We start from the raw sequence: 25,612 nt of genomic DNA on the forward strand, positions 1-25,612 counted from the left end.
GATAATCACCTGAAGTACCTGCAGGATGACACATTTATGGATCTCCACAACCTGAGCCACTTATTCCTGCATGGAAACCGTTTGTGGAGCCTTAACCAGAACACCTTCAGAGGTCTGCGAGCCTTGGACCGTTTGCTTCTGCACCAAAACCAGATAGAGTGGGTTGACCGTTTGGCCTTCCATGACCTAAAACGTCTCACCACCCTCTACCTGTTTAACAACTCCCTGATAGAGCTGTCTGGACAGTGCCTAGACACGCTGCCTGCCCTGGAATACCTACGTCTTAATGACAATCCTTGGTCATGTGACTGCAAGGCCCTGTCATTATGGGAGTGGTTAAAACGATTCAGAGGTTCAACATCTTCCGTTGGTTGCCAGTCACCAGTTGATATGGTTGGGAAAGACCTCAAGGAGCTCCGAAAGGAGGACTTCCCCAACTGTTCACCAACTGTTCCAAGCTCAGAATCCAGGGCCCAGACTAACAATTTATCTGGGACAGTGAATCCATCTATGAATCGTGGAGTAGCACTGGGTTCCGGAGGGCAGACCAACATAGTGCATCCCTCAAGGCCTGGCCGTTCTCGAAACTGCACAAAGCCTCGTAACAGGGTGAGCAAAGGGAAAGGTGACAACGAGGTTCACCATTCAAAGGAGGTCATGGCCGACAAAGAAGATTCCTCCCCAGATTTCACAGAGGGGGGAAAACATGACCACACATCCCCAGATGGCACAGTCACAAGAAGAAAGCACAAGTGTACTCCCCGGACCACTGTTCGCCCCCCTAGTGGGGTTCAACAAGCCAACAATAGGGCAACCTTATCCCAGTCTTTACTACATGCCAACGCCCTCTTTGTGGCCTTGATAGTGACAAATACTGACTACATTCTCCGCTGACCTTCAGAGGGTTTAGGCAATGCTAATCACAAAAAACAAGTCCTCAGATCCTCTCTTGCTCCTGCACTACAAAGGCCTGAGTGTCTTTTTATGTATGTGTGTGAATTGATTATATGTGTAAACGTAGTGTAGGGAGCTTACCTGTTCAAACTGAAACAGGTATCAAAGCATCAAACATCAACAAGAGCAAAACTCACAGCACAAAAATGGGAGATACTGAGAATGATAGGTGACATGACAGGTAAATGCAGACCAAGCTTGCACTGCCAACACCAATATGATTTAATCACTGTACGTATTTGTGTCTTATACATTTTAAGTTTCCTTTTAAGTAAGCTGGAGTTCTAACAACCACAATTTGGTGAAAAGAGAACAAAGAATAGGTGGAGCTTGCAGGGTAAAACTTGTTAGCTAGTTGGCTCTGAAATGGATAAGACAGGTCTTCAAGTGCCCCATTGAGCTTTATGTTTGAGTATAAATGCGAAGGCAATGAACCTCCAGTGTAAGTTTTATCTTACTCTCATCCCATCTGACAAATGTGTTTTTCTGTTGCATCCTTTGCCAACGACAGGTCCAAACAATTCGATGTGTTTATCATAAACAAAGAGGTAAAGTGTAAGCATGGCAATAAATTGTGAGTCGATATGAAACACAGGGATTTGCCATTCTCACTACCAAGTGAAAATCTATAGCCACAGATGTTTTTATGGCCATAAAAAGTGCAACCAGTAAGCTCATACACAATATAAAGCCGTAACAAATTCTAACAACTTCTCTCTACATAATGCTGGGGGTTTTTTTTTCAGGTAATATACCTTCTGCCTAACAGCATTTCTACACAACTCTTTCTGACACCTTAGTTTACACCACTTCTCTCTTTTTGTGCAACTGAAGACTAAGCTGCTAATTGTTTCAAGATGATAAGGACTGCCATCCGCTATTTTCATTCGCTTGGAAAGCACTGCGCGTCTCTGGGAGATCAAGCTGTGAATAATGAAGAGTTTGTCTATATCTTGTGTCAGATGTTGTTCATTTTATTTTATTTTTTCCTAAGACACGAAAAGGACCTAGAAATGGATCCCCGCTGCAGGGCCCACAGGAGCCTTTGAGGTCAAGGGTCAAATGGGGGCTTCTCTGTTTCCCAGTGAGGATGTGTTAAATGATCCCTCTCGAGTGAGGACATCCTTGACTCATTGAGAATATGAGGAACACATTTTTTGGAATCGCTTACCTTCAAAGGGACACAACACAACTCTGGAGAAAAAAATGTGTGCTTACATTAAACGACTCTTGCGATTAATAAGTGTTTAAAAAGAACAATTTGAATGGAGCATGGCGAAACTAGGATCATGCAGTGACTGATGCGATTGTTCATGGATGTAGGATCTAAGAGCAGGACAATCGCATCTGAAGTAACAAGAGGATGGAGTAAAACGCAGATTGGAGATGGACTATTACAGGACATGCTGTAACGCTGGAGCTGTTGTGCCTGCCTAAAAAAAAAAAAGTACTGATAAGACAGTGTCCATATCAGTAACGTGAACTGTACCAGTAACAATGGAGAAGGGAGGACTTCTCGCAGTGCTGATATTAATCATTTACTGTATTACTATGACAAAAAAAACAAAAAAACAATATCAGTGACATCAATGATGATAACAGGGTTTCTCACTCCTCCTGTCAGGAGGAGTATTTACATTTTTTATTTTCTGGTGACTTGTTTATTTTTCATGGTATATTTTTAGAACCTCTTATTTGTTAATGCACAATTCCTCACCTCCTCTTTCTTGTTCTGCCGTATGTCTATTAATCATTCTTTTTTCTTTCTTTGCCATAATTAAATTGTTCAGTAAGTTATCATCAAAGAACAACAGTACAAAAATGTTTATAAAGATATTAAAATCTATATCTTCTTATGTCTACCTCTGCAGTCTGCGCCTGTTTATTTATTTGCAGTTAAGACTTGGCTTGTTTGGATGAAGTTAATTTTATGCTTAATCCCCCTTTCTTGGCTTTTTCCTTTTAATTTGTTTAAAGCAGAAATTGATTGTGTCAGCAAATTTAGCGTTTTCCTCACCCCACTTACCACCGTCTATGCTGCGCTTTGCAATGTGTCTTCCTTGATCAGGCACTACTGGCTAAACTCTAGCCTCTAACTACTAGCTCTCTTCTGTCTGTAAACACTAATGATTGGTATACAGTATATGAATGTACAGAGTAAATATTAACCTGTTATAGGATTGACAGGTGGAGGGAAAGTGTGGCTAACTTCCTGACAAAAGGGAAAAAAAGAAAAATTCAGATATGACATTCAGACTGTAATGTAATAGACTACAGTTCAATAAATCATATCAGAGCATTAGGGATATTAATGAATGTGTCTCGTAGAATCTGTAGCTATTCCAGGTTATCATTATTATTAGTGGGCCTATAGAATAGAGCTTCTATTTCCTCTCTAAATTCCACTCACTGTGATAGAAATTGATCCACACGTGAGTAAATTTAACTTTTTTTTTTATTCCAGTTAAATTAAATTCCTGTTAAATGATAAATGAGTGCAGAATGAGTGGTTGTATGCATGAATGAGAGCGTTGTACAATTATATTTAAATTAATAGCAGGTCTGGTGTCTGGTTTTGATGCTCTTTTACCTTCCACTTCCACCACTTGTAACCTTCAGCTCATTTGAGCACCCACACATACTTAATAGGCACTCCTACTCTGCATCTTACAGTGAGTTTAATTCATTTAAATAACTCCATCTACATTTTGGTTTTATGAAGATTTTGCCAAAACACTGAAAATGAGATAAAGAAATTTGAATAATAGAGGTACACCAGATTTTAATCACACACAAAAAAAGGCACAATTTTGAGTTTTGGTGATGACATAAGAAGTAAAGGTATTATTAATCATCTAAATTTTCTCTTTAAATGAAACCAAAAGCATCCAGATGGACATTGTGCATTTTCTGGACTCCAAATCAAATGATAACAATCAAGTAGAAAGTCGGCCAAATTAATTTTTCTCTTTTCCATATTCATGTTTGAATGAACTAAACATGGTGAAAGATAAGCAGGAAAAATATGAGGGCTCCCTCTTTTCATTTGGAACTCTTGCTGAAGCCAATGGGCTGTAGACTGTCTAATAAGCTTCTTCTCATGCACACAAACAGCCACTAATGTTTAATTTGGTGATCGTACTAAAGAGAATTAAGCAAAGATGTGCATTTGTTTTATTATCTGCTGTGCTTCTAGCTTTAACTGGAATATTTCCATTTTTATAAACATTGTGTTGTAGCTTGTAACTGACTAGAGTTTGAATGAAGATGAGCTTTATATGGAAGCTGAATTTGCTGTTAGAATATCTGAAAATAGATTCATTCTAAAAAGCAAATTGCTAACTATTTTTCAGGGTATCTGGTAAATTAGTATTTTTAAAAGTGGGATTTCATTCTTCACCTTTTTGGGTCTTTCTGCTATTTCGTGGATTATGGTCTGAACTACATATACAATTCTTCATAATTCAAATTAGGACACATAGTAAGACTAATGTTGAGCACCCAAAGTGACACAGATAGCATTTACCAAAACCTTAGAGAAAATGTTACCACCTCTCAGTTTTACCAGCTCAACAAACCTGCTAACAGTTAGCAGGTTTGTTGAGCTGTCCAAAGTAAACTAGTGAAATTGAGACATCTCAGCTGTTTGCCTCAACTTTTGTTAAAATGCCACCTATTGACCTATGATATTAGATAGCAGAGTAATATGATTTTGGTTTAGAACCACAGTTAAATATATAGTTCTAATCAATAAAAAGGATGAGCATCATGAGATTTTTCAAAATTTTGGGAACTAAAAGATGAATTAACATATTTTCCATTCTTTATGCTTAGCTAAGGTTATTGATTATCGGCTATAAATTCACCATATGCACTTTTATTCTACATTTTTTATTCTACATCTTTTATTCTAGCTCTTGATTCCAATTTACATTCTTCTCTAGAATGTAAATTGGAGTATTTCCAAATTATCAAGATATTTAGTTTAGGTGTTTGAGACCCAGTGTAAGCGCTCACTCTATCTAGATGGTCCAAACTACTGACAGCTGTCAGCAAAAACAGCTCAAAACATTTGCTGAGAAAGTTGTAAGAGCTGGGGAATGGTGCAGGCAATTATTGAAATGCAGCATTTTCATACAGAATCAGGCTGACAGATTACGTCATCTCCCACAGATCACCTGTTGTAGCATGTCTTATCGCAAAACTTAAATAATTTCCAGCCTCTAGCTCAGATGTTTTCATGTGATAATGTCTTAATTACGCAATTATTACATGAATATGCAGCACTCGTGGGTTAAACCACAACAGTTTTCAAACTTGGCACCTAATTTTCTAATTTCACCTACAAACCTGTGCGTGCATGCACATGCATGCATAAGATATTACATCAACAATATCTTTCCACAGACAGGCAGACACAGGGGCAGACTGTAAAAACCTGCCACAGCAGTCAAAGCTGCTTTTGTGCTACTTCCTGCCGGGTGTCCAATGGATCATAGGATGCCATGATTAAAAACATGCAATCACATACACAGAGCTACAAGGTGAAAACAATAGCAGCAATGCTGTTGCAGCTGGTAACTAGCTTAAAGCCCTAAAAAATGGTGAGTGGCTCTACAAAGGTTTTAAACCAATGATATCAAAAACAAGAAAAACCCTCATCACAACTTGGACTTAGATTTGACAAATAATGGCATCCTAACTGTATTTAGACTTATGACACAGATATTTTACTCTGATATGAGTGAAATAAGGTAAGTGTAATATTTTGATTCTCACTGAACATGCTAGTTGTATTAATTTTGTTGCTCTATTTATTTAGCAGCCCTAAGTGCAGACAAAAGTCAAAGAATTAATGACACCAAAACCTGATAAGTACTGTGAGTTTTACATCAAATTGTTTGATTTTCTGCAACTTTGAGATAATTTTGTATCTGGCTCACTCTCATCTGAGTTGACCCACTTATTTGGAAGGTGCATCAAAGACGCGTGCATAATTGTAATTGTCTCATTGCAGAGGAAATCTCGAAGCAATCACACAGTCTGTACCTAATTCAGCTGGAAGAGCCTCTGTATTTAAAAAAAAGGTAGGGCACCAACTGTAGCATTAGAAGCTGGGGCCAAAATGCTGCTGCATAATTAAAACACAAGATGAGGAGAAATAAGTTTTAAAATTTGGAATCATTAACAAAATGAGAGAAGCGCTGGGAAAGAGCAGGAGGCTACAGTACATCAGTAATTGAGCGGTTAGACGGAGGGGAATTGGCTCAGATTCATGTGGGAGGAAGTGACACATGAAGGGAACACAACCAGACATGATATCACAGCAATGAAACAGAGAAGAAAGGAAGTGGGAAAAACAAAGAAACAATGGAAAAAACAAATAAAAGAGGTGTGTGTTATTTCAAAGAAGCCCAAAAGTCTTTTTTTTCAGTAAACACACACACAGATACAAACATAAGAAACACCAATCCCTTATCACGCATCACCACAACACACTGCTGGCCCTAATATAGCGCCAGTATAAGAAATGTTCTCATCACTTATTCATGCAGGAAAGATGTTGCTTGTTGATTTATCCGTGTCGACGGTATTGTGTACACAACACAGAAAACAGGTCAGAAAAACCCGTACACCCCTTTAAAAAACATAACAACATCCTTTGACTATCTGTGCCCATTTCTTGGTTTTTAATTGACTCGCTGTCACTGCTGTGTGGCTTTAATTAAAACCATGCAATTAGAAAATTGAAAAGGAGATGAAGAAACTGGGTGAGCTGGAAAGAGAGACGACACACTAGGGGATGTGATAATTAAGAGCCGGAAAACACCACAAAACGCCACAACACTTGCACCTTATGAGACTTTCCATTCCCCCGTCTCCTCCGAGTCCCACTCTCCCCGCTCAATCACAAAGCTAATGTCACCTCTTTCTCTATAAAAAAATGAGAGAAAAAAAATGTTTTTATTCTGGCTCTTTTATTTGGTCTATTTATTTAGCTTAAAATCCCCCCAGAGCAGTGGCGTGCTCCAATTCTCCAAACCAGCCAGCCTGCATACTAAACTAAGAGGACTTGAGCAGCCCAAGGCCACAGCACCACCTGCATGGATTTGAGGCTTGCTAATCCTCTCTTATTTGACCTCAAGTCAGATGGAATATGCAGGAAAATTACTGAAAGTCAGCGTGGCATGTTTCTCCATAACAATACATCTAGGTTAAATTATTTTCTGTTGGCAGGTAGGGGAGGGGCTGGTTGGTGGAGTGTTTCTTTTCATGAATCATATTTCCCTGGTGCTGATTCTACTGGGGTGAATTCTCTGTTGTGTACTGTTGTGCCCAAAAGTTACCCTGAATGTAGTTGCTTTCCAGCTGAACCATGCATCATCACAGTTTAAATGTCCACTCTCAGAAGTGCGGCATCACGAAGAAGCCAGTTCTTTGGCAGCCACATTTCTCATGTGGTTTAAATTTGATGTGCTTCCACTTTATCTGACTGACTAAACTCAGTCTTTCTGTGAATGCAGTCTATATTGTTTACATATTGAATACAATGCACATTCAAAGGCCACTTCATTAGGTACACTAGATCAGCAGTCCCCACCCAACCTTTTTTTGCGCCACGGACCGCTTTATGTCCGACAATATTTTCACGGACCGGCCTTTAAGGTGTCGCGGATAAATACAACAAAATAAAACCAGTACTGGTATCCAAAAAAAGGAAGATTTATTCATAACACATGGTTAAAAAAAAAACAAAAAAAAAACAGGAAAAACCGTGTTAACGATAAAAACGATTTTACAAAAATAACGACAAAATAATAATGATAAAAACCGATACAAATGCTGAAAACCATCAATTTCACACCCAAGCTACACCTCTCGCGGGCCGGTATCAAACAACTCACGGGACCTGGGGTTGGGGACTGCTGCACTAGATCACCTGGTGCAAATCAGCAAATCAAATGTTAGCAACTCAGCAAACATGACTAAGAAGAAGAACTCTCTGAATGTACAACACGTCAAACTTTGACGTAGATGACCTACAGCAGCAGAAGACCACACCAGGTACCACTCCTGTCAGCTAAGAACAGGAAAGTGAGGCTAAATTCACACAAGACCACCAAAACTGGACAAAAATGTCAATGAACCAATGAATCTCAATTTCTCCTGTGACATTATTAGGTTCTGATGGTATAGTCAGAACTTGGTCTAAATGACATGCAAGCATGTCTGCATCCTGCCTTGTATCAACAGCTCAGGCTGGTGGTATAACAGTGTGGAGAACATCTTGGCACCCTTACTATCAACTGAGCATCACATAAATGCCACAAACTACCTGAGTATTGTTGCTGACCATGTTCATCCCTTTATGGCCACAGTATTCCCATCTTCTGATGGCTGCTGCCAGCAAAATAATGTGCCATAAGACTCAAATCAACTCAAACTGGTTTCTCGAACACTACAGCACGTTCACTGTGCTCAAATGGACTCCAGAGTCACCAGACTTCAATCCAGTAGAGCACCTTTGGGATTGAAAGATTCCTATTAGGGATGTGAAGCTGACAAATGTGCAACTTTGTGATGCTATTATTTTAATATGGACCAAAATCTATGAGTAATGTTTACAGCTAGGTGTAACTAATGAATTGTCAGATGAGTATATGTGCTCATCCTCTGGTTTGTTCTTCCTGCTTTCCATCTCATTTACAATTAACCACACACCATCGGTTGAGGAGGGCTGAGAACCAGAGACATGACACTTTGTTCATGAAGCAGCCGTGGAGCCTATCACTGCTATCACTCCTAGAGGGGTCCACAGTCAAAAGGCTAATGACACACACACACAATTAATCACTTCTTTAGCAGCTCTGACAGAAGGAAAGCTCCTCTTTACAGCCTCATTTTAATCTCTTCTGGTCTGCTGATGAGATGTCCTTTTGTGTATTGTACACTGAATACATGGAGATAATTGTAGCATTAGAAAATGCCAATTAAAATGTTAGAATAAGCACAGTTTCTACATCTTAAAGAAGTACAAAGGAACTTAAACATGCTGCTACATGGTTTGAAGAAAATGTATAATTGTGTGTTTCCTAATTAGAATTATTATTTCATCTAAAATGTTGGAAAGAACCAGCAACCACTGACCAATTGAAGGTTTGTTATTAGAGCAAAGAACCCAGTCGACATACATGTACACCTATTGCCATTTTCATTTATACAGATTTGTACTTACTGGAAAAGCCATTAATGAGCTCAATCTGTGCATTTTTCTGTTTCTAAAATCCTGCAAAAAACAGTTTTATGACAGTGATAAACCTGTAATCACAAGAGGGGAGAAAAGATACACAAAACAGAAGCAGGATAAGGCATGACAGATTTTCACAAAGTATAGAATGACATTTCTCATTTCCCAGAGACAAAACAGTGGAAAAAACAAAATCTTTCCTTAAGCAACAATTTTAATTACATCATAACTCAGTTATCTGAAATATTAGCTCCAGAGTCCATAAACAAACAAAAAACTACTCATTTAAAAAACAATTACACATATTTTTCTGATATTTGTCGGCACTTACTGTAAAGAGATCTTTAATATCATTCCTGGCATCTTCTGGAGCCACTTACCCAGTTTGGGATTCACCATCCCGAGTACTCTGATTACCATTGGGACCACTGTTGCCTTCACCCTCCACGTCTTCTCAAGATGCTTTCTCAGTTCTTATTTTTTTTCGAACTTCCTTTCTTCCTTCTCCAAACTTCCTTCTTCCCGATGTTGCTATCACTTGTTATAGCAGCCATCTTCCTCTGCTTGTCTACCACTACTATGTCCGGTTGGTTAGTCATCACCGGTTTGTCCATCTGTATCTGGAAGTCCAATAGGATCTTAGCTCGGTAATTCTTGACCATCCCAAATGGCATATCCCATTTTGACTTTGGGACTTTTAGGCCCTACTGAACACAGATGTTTCTGTATGCTGTGCCAGCCATTTATTTATGGTGTTCCATATGCCCTGTCTGCTAGCATCTTGCTCCCTGCAATCTGCTAGATTGTCTCAGTGGCATCTTTGCACCTCTGCAGCTGAGGTATTGCCTGGTGTGGTAGACCCCAGCCTCTATTGATTTTGTGGGCAAAGCTTGTTCCTGTGCTGCCGTGATTAGTGTCTCTCTGCTGTCTTTCAGTCCAGCTTTGTCCAGCCATCTATTTTACTAAGCATGTGATCAGTTGTGGCCATCTTCCTGATGTACTGTGGATCTTTGTTTCATGCTGGATAGTGGTTCTGACACTCATTAGTCCTAGGCCTCCTTCCTTGCACTTAGTGAACAGTTAAAAATTTGAAAAGTAGGTTTGCTTTGTAAAAAAAAAAAGGACAAGCACATTAGTCTGCCTCTGCCATGTTTATTTATTTAACACAAAATAAGTGAAAGCTAAATTGTGTGGGTTATCTGTTGGTTGGTTATTTGATGCCTGTGAACATCTGCACAAGATAAATGCATCTGGTTCAAAGAACTTTGCACTTTCCCTATAAAATATGCCAGGTATCATTATTGTCAGAAAAATTCCTAGAGAGGTAATGTCAACTAGGGGTGGGTTTTAATAATCGATTCATCGATTAAAATCGATTCTGGCTTGGATAACGTGATATTGATTCACTAAAATCCTGAATCGATTTTTTTATATAAATGCATTTTGCCCAAAATTCCAGAATCTCAGGTGAAACATCACAAAATTTTGACAGCTACCAAACATTTAAAACAGTAAATGAGAGCAGGTACACGGCTTCTGCACAAAGACGTAAACACAAAGCGCGGACCCGCGGATCAGAATCAGTGAGACGTCGCCTTTCTCACCCGACGACACGGACACGGTCGGGGCTGAAAGCCGACCGCTCGCTGATTCTGATGTTTCGGTGGGTCCGCGCTTTGTGTTTACGCCCTTTTTGCGCTGATTCTAAAGCTGTTCATTTTATCTCTCTCCACCACAATAAAATCACACTTCATGCACAGCTCTCTCTCTCTTTCTCAGTGTACTTCAAGAACAGTTTCCCGTCTATCCCCGAAATCTGTTTTCTGCATTATTCGCTTGCTTGTTACGCACAAGACTACCGTTGTTTACAGCGCTGTCGGCCGCTGGGTTTTTTTTTCCTTTTACTTACTTCCGAAAAGAAAACCTAATTTCTGCCGTTCAACAAGCTTCTGAACAAATTGAAACTTTTTAAAATTATACAAAATGCAAAATGCTTAGCCGTGTCTGTAATAAAACCGCTGTAACTTCAGAGTTAATGTTGATTAATGGTTTTCTTTCGTTTTTGATGTACTGCAGAATATTTTTATTAATCCCAGGCCAGGAAAATCACCTTCATGTTTTTCTGTGTTTTATCTTCAGCTACTTTGACACAAAGGCGTCTGCTGTGATGCTCACACCTTTGATAAAGTCTGGAAAGTGTCAGCTTCCTTTTTATAGATACAAATATATGTAAATTTACTGATCTGAATTATAATATTTCTGACTGTCTGAGGCAAAAATTCCCAGACTCGAATTGAATTGAATTGAATTGAATCGAATCGATTCAGGACCTTGTGAATTGGAATCGAATCGATTCTAGAAATCAGTGACGATACCCAGCCCTAATGTCAACGCTGGGCCCACACGACCCAAAGTGACTGCAACTGTATGATTTGTGATAGTTTTTTGTGTTAGTGTTTAATAACAATCAGTCGTCCCGCCTTTAGAAATAAATCATTCATATTATTCAAATAAACATAAAGAATATCACATTATCTTGGTTTTAATTTTAGCAAGACCGCATTGTTTCTATATCATTGTGCATTATTGTGTTGCAATATGTTATAATTTCAGCTCCTGGTGAACTACAGGGCAACAACATATAGCTGCTTTCTTGACATCTGAGCAAAAAAAAAAAAAAAAAAAGACAAATTGCTGCTTTTTTCCCCACCATACATTCTGTGCCCTGATATCTCCCCGTTTTTAATTTGAATAAAACTCTGTTCTGATCTACTGACAAAGTGGCTCTCTGGCTCTTTAACCGCTGGGTACAAAGAGAATGAAATATGCTGATGTTGTAGTGATTTTGTCACTCACCTTGAGGCTAGCCAGTGACAGACCCTCCCAAACTCACTTAATCCTCTCTGCCTCTCTAAGTACTGAGAAATACCACGGTCTTACCAGAGAAGCCAGGGTGCTCCCCTGTGCTTTAACAAAGCAGTGTTTTATATGCAACGAAGGATGGCAGTTGCAGCTGATGGACCAGATCACTGGGCCAACTGCAAAGTCTAATTATCGCTGCATATTCTGCACACATTCAATACAACACTGGCAAAAGTCCCAAAGCCAATACTTTGTGTGAAGCTGTGTGCTAATTATGTACAACAACATAATAGAGGTTAATAATCAAAGGGTGTTTTGCTTCTTTCACTCTGTCTTTAAAAACAACATTGCAGTTTGCGCAGATTCAAAAATGACAAGAGACTGCAGCATCAACAATAACAAATATAACAGAGAGAAACAAAACCAAACCACCTCTTGTGTATCAATTAAGCCTCATTTTCAAAATGTAAAATAGGAAGTGCAGGAGCACATTAACTCTGTTATTCTGCAGAGGCTTTTCTGCTACCGTTCTAAGATTACATGTCACTAAGTTTTGCCACTCCAGCAATTAAAAAAAAAAAAAAAAAGACATGAAATGCTTGTGCCCTCAAATTCGCATGCTCCCACTCAGTGGGAGGCTGCAGGGGGCATCTGAGGTTGACTTCAAGCTTGTCTCACTGCTTCGTTCTGTGCTCCTACCCAGCGGCACAAGCGTCACGCTGATAAGCACACACCCACACTAACACATAACACTGCACATTACAATAACACAAACATACACATAACAGCACATATTATTACATGTGATGCTCATCGCCCTTTTCTCACTGAGACACATATGCCAGCATACATGGGTGGTATCAGTATGCTTGTATGGCTTCCAAGTAGGTTTGTACCACCCACACAAGTACCAGACCCCAGCTGTGTTTACAGAAAACAAACCCTGCTGATGAACTCAGTCCGTGGCCAAATGCCAGACTTTGTTGTGTACGAATACTATATCAAAATGTATACACAATATGTACAATTTTTGAAAGCAGTTGGTTTGGTTAATATTAAAAACTGCATGTGAAAGATAGATATACCTACTATATCAATCACTGCTACGTTGCCATTTTTGTTTGAAGAAACTAAATGTTATAAGCAATTGACACACGTGACTGAGAAAGGGAGCTCATATAGTAATACAGTAGAGACTTCAGTATTCACTACAGCTGTAAAATTAATCCTTTGCATCCTAGCCAGAGAATAAATTGAATGATAGCCTTTGGGTGTGAAAAATGAAACCAATGCCAAAGTACCTTAAAAAAAACCGCTTGGATATTTGTGGCCTGTATATAAGGTCAGTATAAGTACATTTGTGGTCAGAAGTCTACATACACCCATCATGGGCATGAAAGTCATGGCACTTAGGGCCTTTTAATGTTTTCTTTGAACTGGTTTCTTTTTCCAGTGCTGAATGATTGTACAGCATACATCTTTAATTACTTTAAAAAACAGTGCAAAAGACTGAATGCATTTTATTTTCTCTAATCCATACAGGATCAAAAGTATACATACAGGCCCAACTATATACATACACTTCCACTAGTAAGTTGCACCCAAACTAGATGTTTTTAATCTGGTTGTTAAGTGATGACGTATGAACCCTGCTTTCGGGTCCAAACTACTCTGTGCTTATTAGGTTGTTGTGTTTTTAACATGTTTTAATTCTTTGTATCTTGTTCTATTTAATCTGAGCAAGCCTGAAAAAAAGGCAGTGATCACTGTCAGCCTCTCTCGGTTTTTTTTACCACTATTCATTGGCAGCACGCTTTAAAGCTCAGTTTTTAAAACCTTACAATGTAACTACAGCCCAGCCCATGCAGCAGTATATTAAGGACTAATCTCGTATTATTGATGGATTATCTCAGTTGTTTTCCTGACTTAAGTTTGGTCCGTTTACATCCTGCCATGCGATTGCAATTTTATTTTTAAGAAATCCCTCAGTCAGAACATTGTAAATTATCATTAGATGGAAACGAGCAAGCTAACTTCAAACTCTGTTAAACTTCATAAATTCTGTTTTCGTGGATGACTGGATGTTTAACTTAATTGTTACACCTGGTAGAGCACACTGATCATTTTATTAAAGATGAAAGAATTTAGACAGTTTGTAACTCTCAGTGATGTCGCAGTTGTTTCGTTTGACTTTGGGACATGAAGCGGAGTTTGGACCCGGGAACAGCTAATGACATCAGACTTAAAGACCAGATAGCCATCAACAAGCTTCTGGCTGGGGATCGCATCACTCATGAAATGATCAAGTTAATTGAAATTGACTGGTGTCCTGACGTGGACCTGCCTTTTAAACATTGCCCAAAGATTTTCATGAAAATTTGGGTTCATTAGATTCCAGGAAAGCTATTCCAGAAATGTCATGTTAGCCTGCTTTATCCATTTCAAAACCAGTTTTAGTGTGTGTTTGTGCTGGGACACTCAACTGTGTCCAAGTTTCAACCAGCTGTTGATTTGAGGTGACGTTGAAGATTTTGGTAGTAGTAATCCTCCTTCATTATTCCAGCCACTTTGTGCAACGTACCAGTGCCAGTGGCAGGAAAACTGTTTATGGCAATATTTTTTCACCGTTTTGATGGTTACTGTAGTGGCTATATTAATTTCTTAAAGTTCTCTCTTTCTCTTATATTTTATATAACCACACTACGGACGGACAAGCGCCTGTTTTTATGCGTTGTCGTTAGCAACAACGACGGTAACAGCATCGTGTGTCCGCTTGTTTATGTTCCACATAAACTTTCACAATAAAGCTCAAGATCCTGTTGAGACTTCTCAAAATAAACTGAATCACGTGAAAGAGCAGATTATTTACGGATGAGAAGTAAAAAAAGAGCCGTCAGGTGCTAAAAAATAAACCTTAGACTCAAACGTTAGAACAGGCTTTTCCCCAAAGCACGCCGTGTAATAAATACTCACAAAGAAAACGGCGGCTGTTACAACTTATGTCTAAAAATGTATCGTTTCATGCATCGGTTAAAACACTCGACTCCAGCTACATGACGCGCAGCTGGAAAAACTTCCCGCAAGTCGAGCTGCCCGAGAGTCACAGAATTTACAGAAAATGTTACATTTTTGTGATTTATATTGTTACCTGGACGATAGAATTCTTATATCGGGATATGAGATTTTGGTCATATCGCACAGCCCTAGCCTGTATGTATATATTATTTTCTTGTGTGAATTAATTTGCTTATCCCCGACAGTACTTCAATACTTTTGTATGCTGTTGTGTCCCATTCAGAATGCAGACAGAAGGTAAATGATGGTAAAGGAAAGAAAGACAGCACTTTGTTCGCACTATCTTAGGCACTGCTGCCTCTCACATTAGGGAAAAGATCTGCATTGATTTTCTGGCAAGTGAATCAGGTTCTGCTTTAATTGGATGTGTGCATTTGCAGTTCTTCAAGCTAATTGCACAAGGCTATGGCTTCTCAGGGTGAACTGCTGAGAATGGACCAGCATGACAGGTTTTACAGGCACTGAAATCTCTACCTTTGTGTAGAATAATCACTTTAGGTCTGCCAAAGAGGACAGACGTTGTTTTATCACTAGTGTGTCTCAGGTGTGACTACATTGGAATCCCAATATTATCCCTGGAGGCATGAGTTCTGGTCAATAGCTGATGAGTGATGTCAGAAAATCAGCCTGGTGGAAGTAGGCTGCTGCAGGTGCTAGAATTGATTACTTCAATTTTATGTATCATTAGCTCTGTTTAAAAGTGTGACCTCTTTTTTTTTTTTTTTTTTGCACTTGTATTACCCATCCTCTTTTATTTTTTCCTACCATAAATTTGCATTCATAAGCCCTGTTTTTGTTTTGTTTCTTCCTCCCTGCATTTGCAATGTAGCTTCCACATCTCTTCTTTATTGCCTTTTCTGACAAGTTGCTGATTTTGGCCAATAACTGTCCATCACTGCAATAGCATGTAACTATTTTCAGGAATTTGTCTGTATTTGTGTACATTCAAGGATTTTTAATGTGAGACATGCAGAATTTCACCTGAAAACAATAGCATTAATAGCATTGCCAGTTGTCAAAAACTCCAATGCAACACCCGTCCCACATTCTATTGAGAGGGGCCCTGGGTTCCTGTTGTTGCTTACTACTGATACTCCCTTTTTGATGCTTGTGACATCAATGTGCAATAAAATAGGCTTTATGGAAACGAACCACAAGTGTGTCAATTATAAAATCAACTCCACTTTAGTGATAATTAGTTCCAATAACAAAAAAGAAATTAAGTAACATTAATAAAGGTTGTCGAGCAATGTTAAGGTATCTAATATCAACTGAAACCAAATAATTAAATAATATGGTGGGCCCACACACACTCGCACCGACACACACACCTTAACTGCAACAGTATTTCTGTGTTAACAAACACCTCGTTGCAGGCTTGAGTCGTGGCTCGGGTGCGCTGGGACCTTGTTGCCAAGCAGCAAAATAAAAGCACAAAAAAACAGTACTCAGGCCTTCAGGCAGTTCAAGGGGATAGTTGGGGCAACTGGGTCAAGGCCGCCAGCAGGCGCGGCCCAGCACCCACAGATGCCGTATCACGTGTTCCCACTTAACACATAAGCACAACACACCAGCAGAAGAGACCTCTGTGGCACGCCAGCAAGACGTCCGTCTCCTCCTACCGAATCAACTAACCCAGCTAAATGCCAACTGTCATGCTTTTAGATACTGTCTCCGCGATATTAGCATTTGCTAAATACATGAGCATGAGCTAAGCAAACATGCTAGGCTAAGCTAGCGGCTAAGCTAGAGGCTAATCGCAGCTTGCCCATCTTACATGGTAACTTAAGACACAAGTTTCAAACACAATTCACAGATTCATATTTACCTCGCGGTAGGGTACAACAGCTTTCACACTCCAGTTAAGTGGTCGTCATCCTGAAAATAAAAGTTTGTTGCTTGCCTATGAACTTTGCCTCCACTCACACTGTTGCTCATCTCTCCTCTCTCTCTTCCCGCGGAGTGCACACTCCCTCCCCTCTACCTGAGACCGCTTGAGGGTTGGCCGGAGCTGTAGTACATACCAATAACTTTGCAGAAAATAATGACATACACCTCAAAATGCGAATAAGAAGGGTATGCATCTGATTGGCACACATCAGATACCTTACAGACGTTTGTATACATTCTTAAACACTGAGAACATTTGCATTCAACCATCAAAATTAATGAACTATATAGCCAGAGTTACACGTGGTTTTAAAAAGGTTGAAAGGTTTGTGTAAAAATAAAACAAAGACTTTTACATGAGTCAGGAGAGACCTCAGTAGTGTTACCTTGAGAGTGAACTGGGTGAACGTGATGTATAATTTTTATTAATTTTAAGAAGTGGAGTTGCTTGATGCTTCTTGATACCTTTACTATACTATATATAAAGATTAAGCCTGCTATATATTAAGAGGTATATGCTTCCCCAGTATAATCACACCAAATCAGCTGTCTGCACTGCTGGCAGGGAAAGTAAATGTCATTTAGCGTCCTGATAAATCTCTCCATGTCAGATATAATTGATAATTACGAGTGATTAATGAAGTGACCTCTGTTACTCCATGAGATTTAAATGTGCACAACAGGCTTTAGAGATGAACATTGATTTTGCTGTTGTGTGCTGCTTCCAGGATTTAATAAACTCAGATGGAAGACTGTTAAGCTGCTGGAAGCAACAAACAAAACTTCAGCTCCTGCTGAAACTGGGCTTTGATAATGAATCCTGCATTTTGCTGTAATGGGTTGTGAAGAGGAGTTAAATACCTGAATATCTTGGACAGCTCCCACAATCATAACTACTGCCTGTCCTCTCCAGACCCATCACATTTGATTCAATTTGAACTTGTCAGATCAAACGTGCTTACCTTGGACAGCTCCCACAATCATAACTACTGTGTGATTGAGGTATTTACAGTGATTGTCACACTTTATTATTTATCATTTGTACTGTTAAACAGCACCAGGTGTTTGATGTGTAGAATTCACCGTGCTAAGCGGTTTGGTAAATTTTGATGTGTTTTTGTAATGCTCACTATTTTGGATGTTAAGCTTAAGTTTCCCTCCTCTGTGGTGGGACAAAGGAACCCACTCAGGGTTAACAGTCACCTTTTAAATCTGTGCTCTCTGTAGCCCCTCATTGCACAGTGCAACCCCTACTGACCGTGCCAATAATGTTAGCTTTGGAAGAGCACAGCTGGCAAAAGCAGGTGCACAACTAACATGTAAGGGAGTTCTCCATGCTCCCTGATGTCCATTAATGCACTAGTTTCTTCAGAGGAATTCCACTAGCCCAGTAGATTTCTAGCAATCCTCAGCGATGTTCACCTATGTCTAATATAAAAGACAGATAAGATTTTTTTTTCAAAATGTGACCCTTGAATATTTTTATAATTTTTTATAATTTTTTAAAGATATAGTTTGATTCTCTAATGTGTTGTTATATGTTTAAAACTGAGTTATTTTTGCCTCTTTTTCATACTGTAATTGTAAAAATGTTTTTTATCACTGGAGGTTTCTCGTCTTGTTTTTTTTTTTTCTTTTAGTCACACAGCTGTTTCACTATGGGGCAGATCAATTTAAAGTTCTCACTGCAGCAGGGTAAATTGATTTACTGGGAAGTGATTGATTTACTGGGGGCAGGTGGCTAACTGCCTAAAATGAAAACATGTAAAGAAAAACAATGAGGTAAGTGGTAGTGACAGGTAAATGGAACGAGTGATGGGAAGGTAGAGACAGCATAATGACAACGAACAATGGTGAGCATTTTCTCCAACATTCAATATAATTGCAAGGAACGGTCTATTTTGTGAAATAATGTTTGTGGAGTGTGTTGTATAAATGTGCGTAGCAGAGTCCTTTGCTATCTCCCTCAGGGTTTGAGCTGGAAGATCAAGCTCCAATGTCGCATCCCCAAAGCACTGACAACGAACGGTGAGGCAGCTCTGCGTGTACCTCTCCATCACGGGGGACTAGTGGTACTGCTACTCATGTCAGCATGCCTTTTTCTCCTCACTGCTAAAAATAAGATGTTAAACCCTTTAAAAAAACTGCCTCCCATCTCACTTAGTTTTTTCTAAGTTGCTTCAACGCAGAGACTATAAAAGATTCAGTCTTTCCCATCAGCTTTGGAGCAACACTTCTCTACCCCACAAACACTGGGGAGGGAACTGTCAGATTCGAAAAAAGCTCTGTTACACATTGAAATGATTACCTCCGTAGAGTGCCACATCAGTCAGAATAGAAGGTGGTTAGCAGAAGAAATAACTTTTCAAGGTCTTTTCATGAAGGTGGGTTTCTGATCAAAGAATTCAAAACATTGCAGGATGACTGTGATGCCATGAATTTGTAAACCCAAACCAGAAGGAACACAGACTCCCATGAAGGAGGGAGGTTTTTTCTGCTCTCTTTGGTGACTAACAAAATATTTTCAGGTCCACCTAGGGGGTCTTTGGTTGCAGTTAAACTTGATTTCAAACATTTGCAACCCACACTGTATGGCTGACTGTTGCTACCGTTCAAAGTGAAATGTGCTACCCCACTCTACATCAGGCAGAATTGTCAACTGATTAAACTCTCAGTCTGCCACTGCATCCAGTCTGGTAGATTTTTCACGGGGATTTTATTTTGGAATCATAGGGAAAGGTATCTGCTTGAGTATAAAGTCGTTTCAAGCTTGAGTTTTAAGAGATTAAAGAATTACAGTAAAGATAAAATACAATACCACAAAAAATAAGGATACGTAATAGTGCTGCACCTTTGGTCCCCACTGTTATTGTTCCTGCTTTTTAGCTCTACTGCACAACACTTAGCAAATGTGCCAATCCCAAGCATGATGCTTATTAGCCAACCGTCCTCCATCATCACTTACTGGGGCGGATTAAAATGGGCCGGAACCATCTAGAATGCTGTTCCGGTACTTTGAGTTAATGACTAATTACAGTGCAGTGAAAAAGTATTTTGTCCTCTTGCTGATTATTACTTTATTGCATATTTGTCATACTTATATGATTCAGATCATCAAACACATTTTATTTCCTAAGTAAATTAATTTATAAAAAGCACTTTGAATTGATTTGTGTCATCTTTCTCTAGTATTAAAAACACTATCCAAATCTACCTGGCTAATGTGAAAAAGTAATTGCCACCTAAACCTAATAACTGGTTGGGCCACATTTGCCAGTAAGAACTGCAATCAAGTATAGTGAGCCTTTCACATAACTGTGGATGAATTTTTAACTGTTACTTTTTTGTAGAATTGTTTTAATTCAGCCATCGTGAATGGCCTGTTTAAATGGTAAATGGCCTGTATTTGTACAGCGCTTTTACTAGTCCCGCCTAGGGACCCCAAAGCGCTTTACACACCCAGTCATCCACCCATTCACACACACACTGGTGGAGGCAAGCTACAGTTGTAGCCACAGCTGCCCTGGGGCAGACTGACAGAAGCGAGGCTGCCATATCACGCCATCGGCCCTTCTAGCCAACACCAGTAGGCCAGTAGGCCAGTAGGTGAAGTGTCTTGCCCAAGGACACAACGACCGAGACTGTCCGAGCCGGGGCTCGAACCGGCAACCTTCCGATTACAAGGCAAACTCCCAACTCTTGAGCCACGATCGCCCCTTTGGCAAGGTCAAGTCAAAACATTTCAATCCAATTTCATGTGTGGTTTTCATGTACAGAGCAGAGTTCATAGTTCTAACAAGTCCTGAAGCAGCAAAGCAACTACAGACCATCACACTATCAACACTACCACCACCGTGTGTATGAAGTTCTCTGTATAAAATGCCGTGTAGCTTTTACGTTAGATGTAAAGAGACACAAGGCTTCCTAAAAATTATGCTTTGTCCTCAGAATATATTCCCAAAGTCTTGGAGATCATTAAGATGTTTTTTGGCAAATGGGAAATGAGCCATTGTGTTATTTTTGGTCAGCAGTGGTGTTTGCCTTTTAACTCTCCCGTGGATGCCATTTTTTTTCCAAGTCTCTTTCTTACAGTTGAATCGTGAACACTAATCTTTACTCCAGCCTGTAGTTCTTTAGATGAAATATACAATGACTATTTATTGCCTTTGGTCTGGAGCTCCTTGCAAGATCTTGTCACATGCAGTTAGGGTGGTCAGTTGGATAAGCAGAGCTTGTTGATGATCCAAAGGCAGCTGGGACCAGAGCCACAAAGAACACCATTGGTAACACATATCATCAGCTGATATCTTGTAAGATCACAAAATCCCCCTGTTCAAGAAGCCACATGTACACACCCGTCTAAAAGTTGTTAGAGAACATTTAAATGATTCAGAGAGGTTTGGGGAGAAAGTGCAAACCAAAACTTTGCTCTTTTGCATCAACTCGGCCCGTGTGTTTGAAGGAAGAGAAATGATCCAAGGAATTACATCCCCACAGTCAAGCACGGAGATGGAAATATGCTTTGGAGCTGTTTTTCTGTGTCACAAGCAGATTTGACCCCACTGAAGAGAAAATGGATGGGTGACGACCATAAAATCTTCAATGAGAACTTTTTCCCTCACCCAGAAATGAAGATGGGTTGTGGATGGGTCTTCCAGCATGACCATAACCTAAAACATACCACCAAGGCAACAAAGGAGTGGCTAAAGAACAAGCACACTAAGGTCAATGAGTGGCCTAGCCAGTCTTCAGACCTCAATCTTAAATCTGTGGAGGGAGCTGAAGCTTTGAGTTGCCAAGCAACAGCCAAAAAACAGATTTAGTGAGTTTCTGTAAGGGGCAGAGAGTTAAACTCCCTCTTGATATGTGTGCAAACTGGTGACCAACTACAAGAAACGTCTTCTCTGTGCTTGCTAACAAGGGTTTCTCCACCAAGTACGAAGCCATATTCTGCTTGTCGATCAAATACTTATTTTACTCAGTGACATGAAAATAACTTTTTACTTGATGCATTTTTCTAGATTATTGGTTGATTTTCTCTCTACTAAAATAAAGCTACCAAATCTCACTTTAATCCCTTCTGATAGGACTTATTTTTCAGTTGATTCTTCACTGCATTCATGTTACAACTAGTGTTGGAACATGTTCCAAAGTTATTGTAATCACATCGCATTTTTCAGTACGGTAATACATTACTGTATTAAATTGAGTAACTATGGTAGAGTTATGTTGTTACTTGCTTTACAAAGGTTCTTTAATTATCTGCAGGATTGCATTTTGTTTGGACTTTGTGTTCATACTTAAACACCAAAAGAAAGATGGTGTCGATGTTCTCATCAGGAATCAGTAGGATCAATAAAGCAGTAAGATTGAAAAGTTTTGATCCAAACAACTCTTCTTTCTCAGTATTATAAAAAAAAACCTCATCAAAAATGTTCTTCATGTCCTCTCCAGACCCATCACATTTGATTCAATTTGAACTTGTCAGATCAAACGTGCTTACCCCTCCTTTCCTTCATACACACACACACACACACACGTAACAACACATGACAAGAACACAAGATAGAGAGGCATTGCCTTTAGTTCATGGTGGGGAGAAGAAAGCTGACATTTGAGTACAAGTATCTGTCCTGCTCAGACATGCAGTGACGCAGATGCACACTGTCCACTCCACTCAATTATCAACATACTTCTGTAAGACTTTCATCTGCTTTAAAGCCCGGACAAAGCAGCCGCTGTGGGCACACACGTTGCTGTACAATTCTTCCTCTTTTCAGAAATGTCTCATCTTCACCAGAATTAGTGAATTCATCTCCAACTCTGAGCTCTTCTTGCTCGTATATCAGCGAGTCCTCGGCAACACACTCAGCCCAGATTTGCAAAATATGATCATCTTTCAATCTGAAAGACAAACACACTTGCCACTCACATGTCACTGATTCTGGTCAGTAATTAAGGATGGAGCAAAAATCATAAATATCTCACAGCTGATGAACATTTATTGTGAAACTGTTTTGAGATCAAAGTTAATTGTTGCACATAATGACTCATCTGTTGTCTTGACAAGGCTAGAAGATGAAATCAGTAGACATGGAGAAGTTCAATAAAACCACAATTGCTTAAAGTGTTTCTGCCCAAATAAATAAATAAATAAAAATACCTGTTGTGAGTCGGCTCATTTTTCGACTTATAAACAGGGGCATTTATTAAATAAACAAATTATATGTCATAGCAAGCAACTGGTAAACAACAAAAACACAACGTTATTAATGGAATGGGGTGCCTTCAGTGATATTGTTTTTCATATCAAATAAATAGTGATAGGCAGCTTCCATAAAATACCACAACAGGCAGTGATGAAAACAAAAAACAAATGCATTACAGGACAAAACAGAAGTCTCATTCACAGCTGTGTGATGTTAAAAATAGGGATGGGTTTTAATAATCGATTCATCGATTAAAATCGATTCTGGCTTGGATAACGTGATATCGATTCATTAAAATCCTGAATCGATTTTTTTATATAAATGTATTTTGCCCAAAATTCCAGAATCTCAGGTGAAACATCACAAAATTTTGACAACCACCAAACATTTAAAACAGTAAATGAGAGCAGGTACGGCTTCTGCACAAAGACATAAACACAAAGCGCGGACCCGCGGATCAGAATCAGTGAGATGTCGCCTTTCTCACCCGACGACACGGACACGGTCGGGGCTGAAAGCCAACAGCTCGCTGACTCTGATGTTTCGGCGGGTCCGCGCATTGTGTTTACGCCCTTTTTGCGCTGATTCTAAAGCTGTTCGTTTTATCTCTCTCCAAACAATATTAACTGAACCAGCAGCAAAAGAAGATCCAAACTAAGCTTCACATAAACATCGTCATGGACTCCCTCTTACTTTTGCTGTTTTGCTTCCACCACGATAAAATCACACTTCATGCACAGCTCTCTTTCTCCTTCTCAGTGTAGGGGAGACCGGGGATAGTTGTAACATTTTTGACATTTCTGTCTGTAAATTGGAGCTCTTTTAAGGTAGTGGATTCAAAATGTAATGCAAAGTATTTACATGTCTCTGCTATTAAACAGTGCAGCTATTTTCTCTGCAGCACAATTACCCATTGCATGGTATGGTCTCAAACACAAAGAGTGAAATGTTACAATTAACCCCATAGTCTGGGTTAGTTGTAACATATCCTGGGGTGAAATGTAACACAATGAAATAAGGGTACTAACAAAACATTAACATGTAATCTTTGTTTATTCAACACATGAATGCACTTAGAGCCATTTATGTAACTATGTGTGTGTGTGTGACAGAATGCAGAAATCTAGCTTTTGAACATATGTCAACCCCCCAAAAAAGACAAATTATGGAATTTTCTGCAACTGAATATTTCATTCATTTTGGTTGGTCTTCCTTGAGTTTGGCCTCATTGGCTCAGTGGGCATTATAACCTACAACTCTTGCACCAATTTTGAACATAACAATGAAGCTGAAAAAATGTAGTTGTTCACCAGCATCGCAATTCCATTACTTTTTTATCATGGCTTACCTTGGTGTGGTTTGCAAAGTGCTTCAGAAAGATGAGGAAATCTGTTTCTTGCACCCATCCTGATTTATTTCCATTACCAATACTTCCTACTGGTCCACCTCTGATACAGTGGTCTGCATAATGTATGTGTGGGAACACAAATAGTGGAGGAATTGTGTTGCCAATGGCATTAACCGCATATACAAAAGCGACCAGTGAACCTCTCTCTGCTGATGTCGTTGCCCCAACTTGTTTAATATAAGTTAAAGTAATAGTGTGGTAAGTTGTAACATCTGCATTATTGTTACAACTAACCCAGACTGTTGCTGTTACAACTGACCCAGACTCATATAGCCATGAACTAGCTAACATTACAGCCAACGGCTAAAACATTAGCACTAAAGACCTACACAGAATATATCCCCATAGACATACAAATAACATAATTTAAGTTTGATGAGTTTAACTGCAAAGCAGATAATGCTATTAGAAATTGAAATAAAGTAGAAAAACTTACTTTTTGGCATAAAAATTACTTTTTTTCGTGTTAAATTGTCATTTTGTTTGACAAAATGTGCTGATTTTTCACATGTGATAGCAGAACTGAGTTGGGCATGTACAGGATGAGTCACATCATTTGAAACTTAGCCCTGATTGGAGAAATTGGAAGTGTTACAACTGACCCACGTTACAACTATCCCCGGTCTCCCCTACTTCAAGAACAGTTTCTATCCCCGAAATCTGTTTTCTGCATTATTCGCTTGCTTGTTACACACAAGTCTACCGTTGTTTACAGCGCTGTCGGCCGCTGGGTTTTTTTTCCTTTTACTTACTTCCGAAAAGAAAACCTAATTTCTGCCGTTCAACAGGCTTCTTAACAAATTTAAACTTTTTAAAATTATACAAAATGCAAAATGCTTAGCTGTGTCAGCTGTGTCTCTAATAAAACCGCTGTAACTTCAGAGGTAACGTTCATAAGTTGATTAATGGTTTTCTTTCGTTTTTGATGTATTGCAGAATATCTTTATAAAATCCCAGGCCAGGAAA

General features: G+C 39.3%; 1 protein-coding gene and 1 long non-coding RNA gene across 2 annotated transcripts in view; one reads left to right on the plus strand and one right to left on the minus strand.

Moving 5' to 3' along the window:
* Window positions 1–2,529, plus strand: part of rtn4rl1b (reticulon 4 receptor-like 1b) — a 152,430-nt gene extending 149,901 nt beyond the window's left edge. The window contains exon 3 of the mRNA XM_085131676.1: window positions 1–2,529. Coding sequence (XP_084987802.1) covers window positions 1–894 — 894 coding nt within the window. The 3' untranslated portion in view covers window positions 895–2,529.
* LOC146503520 (uncharacterized) lies at window positions 2,093–25,488 on the minus strand. Its single transcript, XR_014868862.1, has 2 exons — window positions 17,992–25,488; window positions 2,093–17,898 (listed from the first exon to the last, which is right to left on the minus strand). It is a non-coding gene; the product is annotated as an uncharacterized LOC146503520 (long non-coding RNA).
* Window positions 25,489–25,612: the final 124 nt, after the last annotated feature.

The sequence above is a fragment of the Neolamprologus multifasciatus genome, chromosome 14 (genome assembly GCF_963576455.1).
Source record: "Neolamprologus multifasciatus chromosome 14, fNeoMul1.2, whole genome shotgun sequence".
In the NCBI taxonomy this organism is placed as follows: Eukaryota; Metazoa; Chordata; class Actinopteri; order Cichliformes; family Cichlidae; genus Neolamprologus; species Neolamprologus multifasciatus.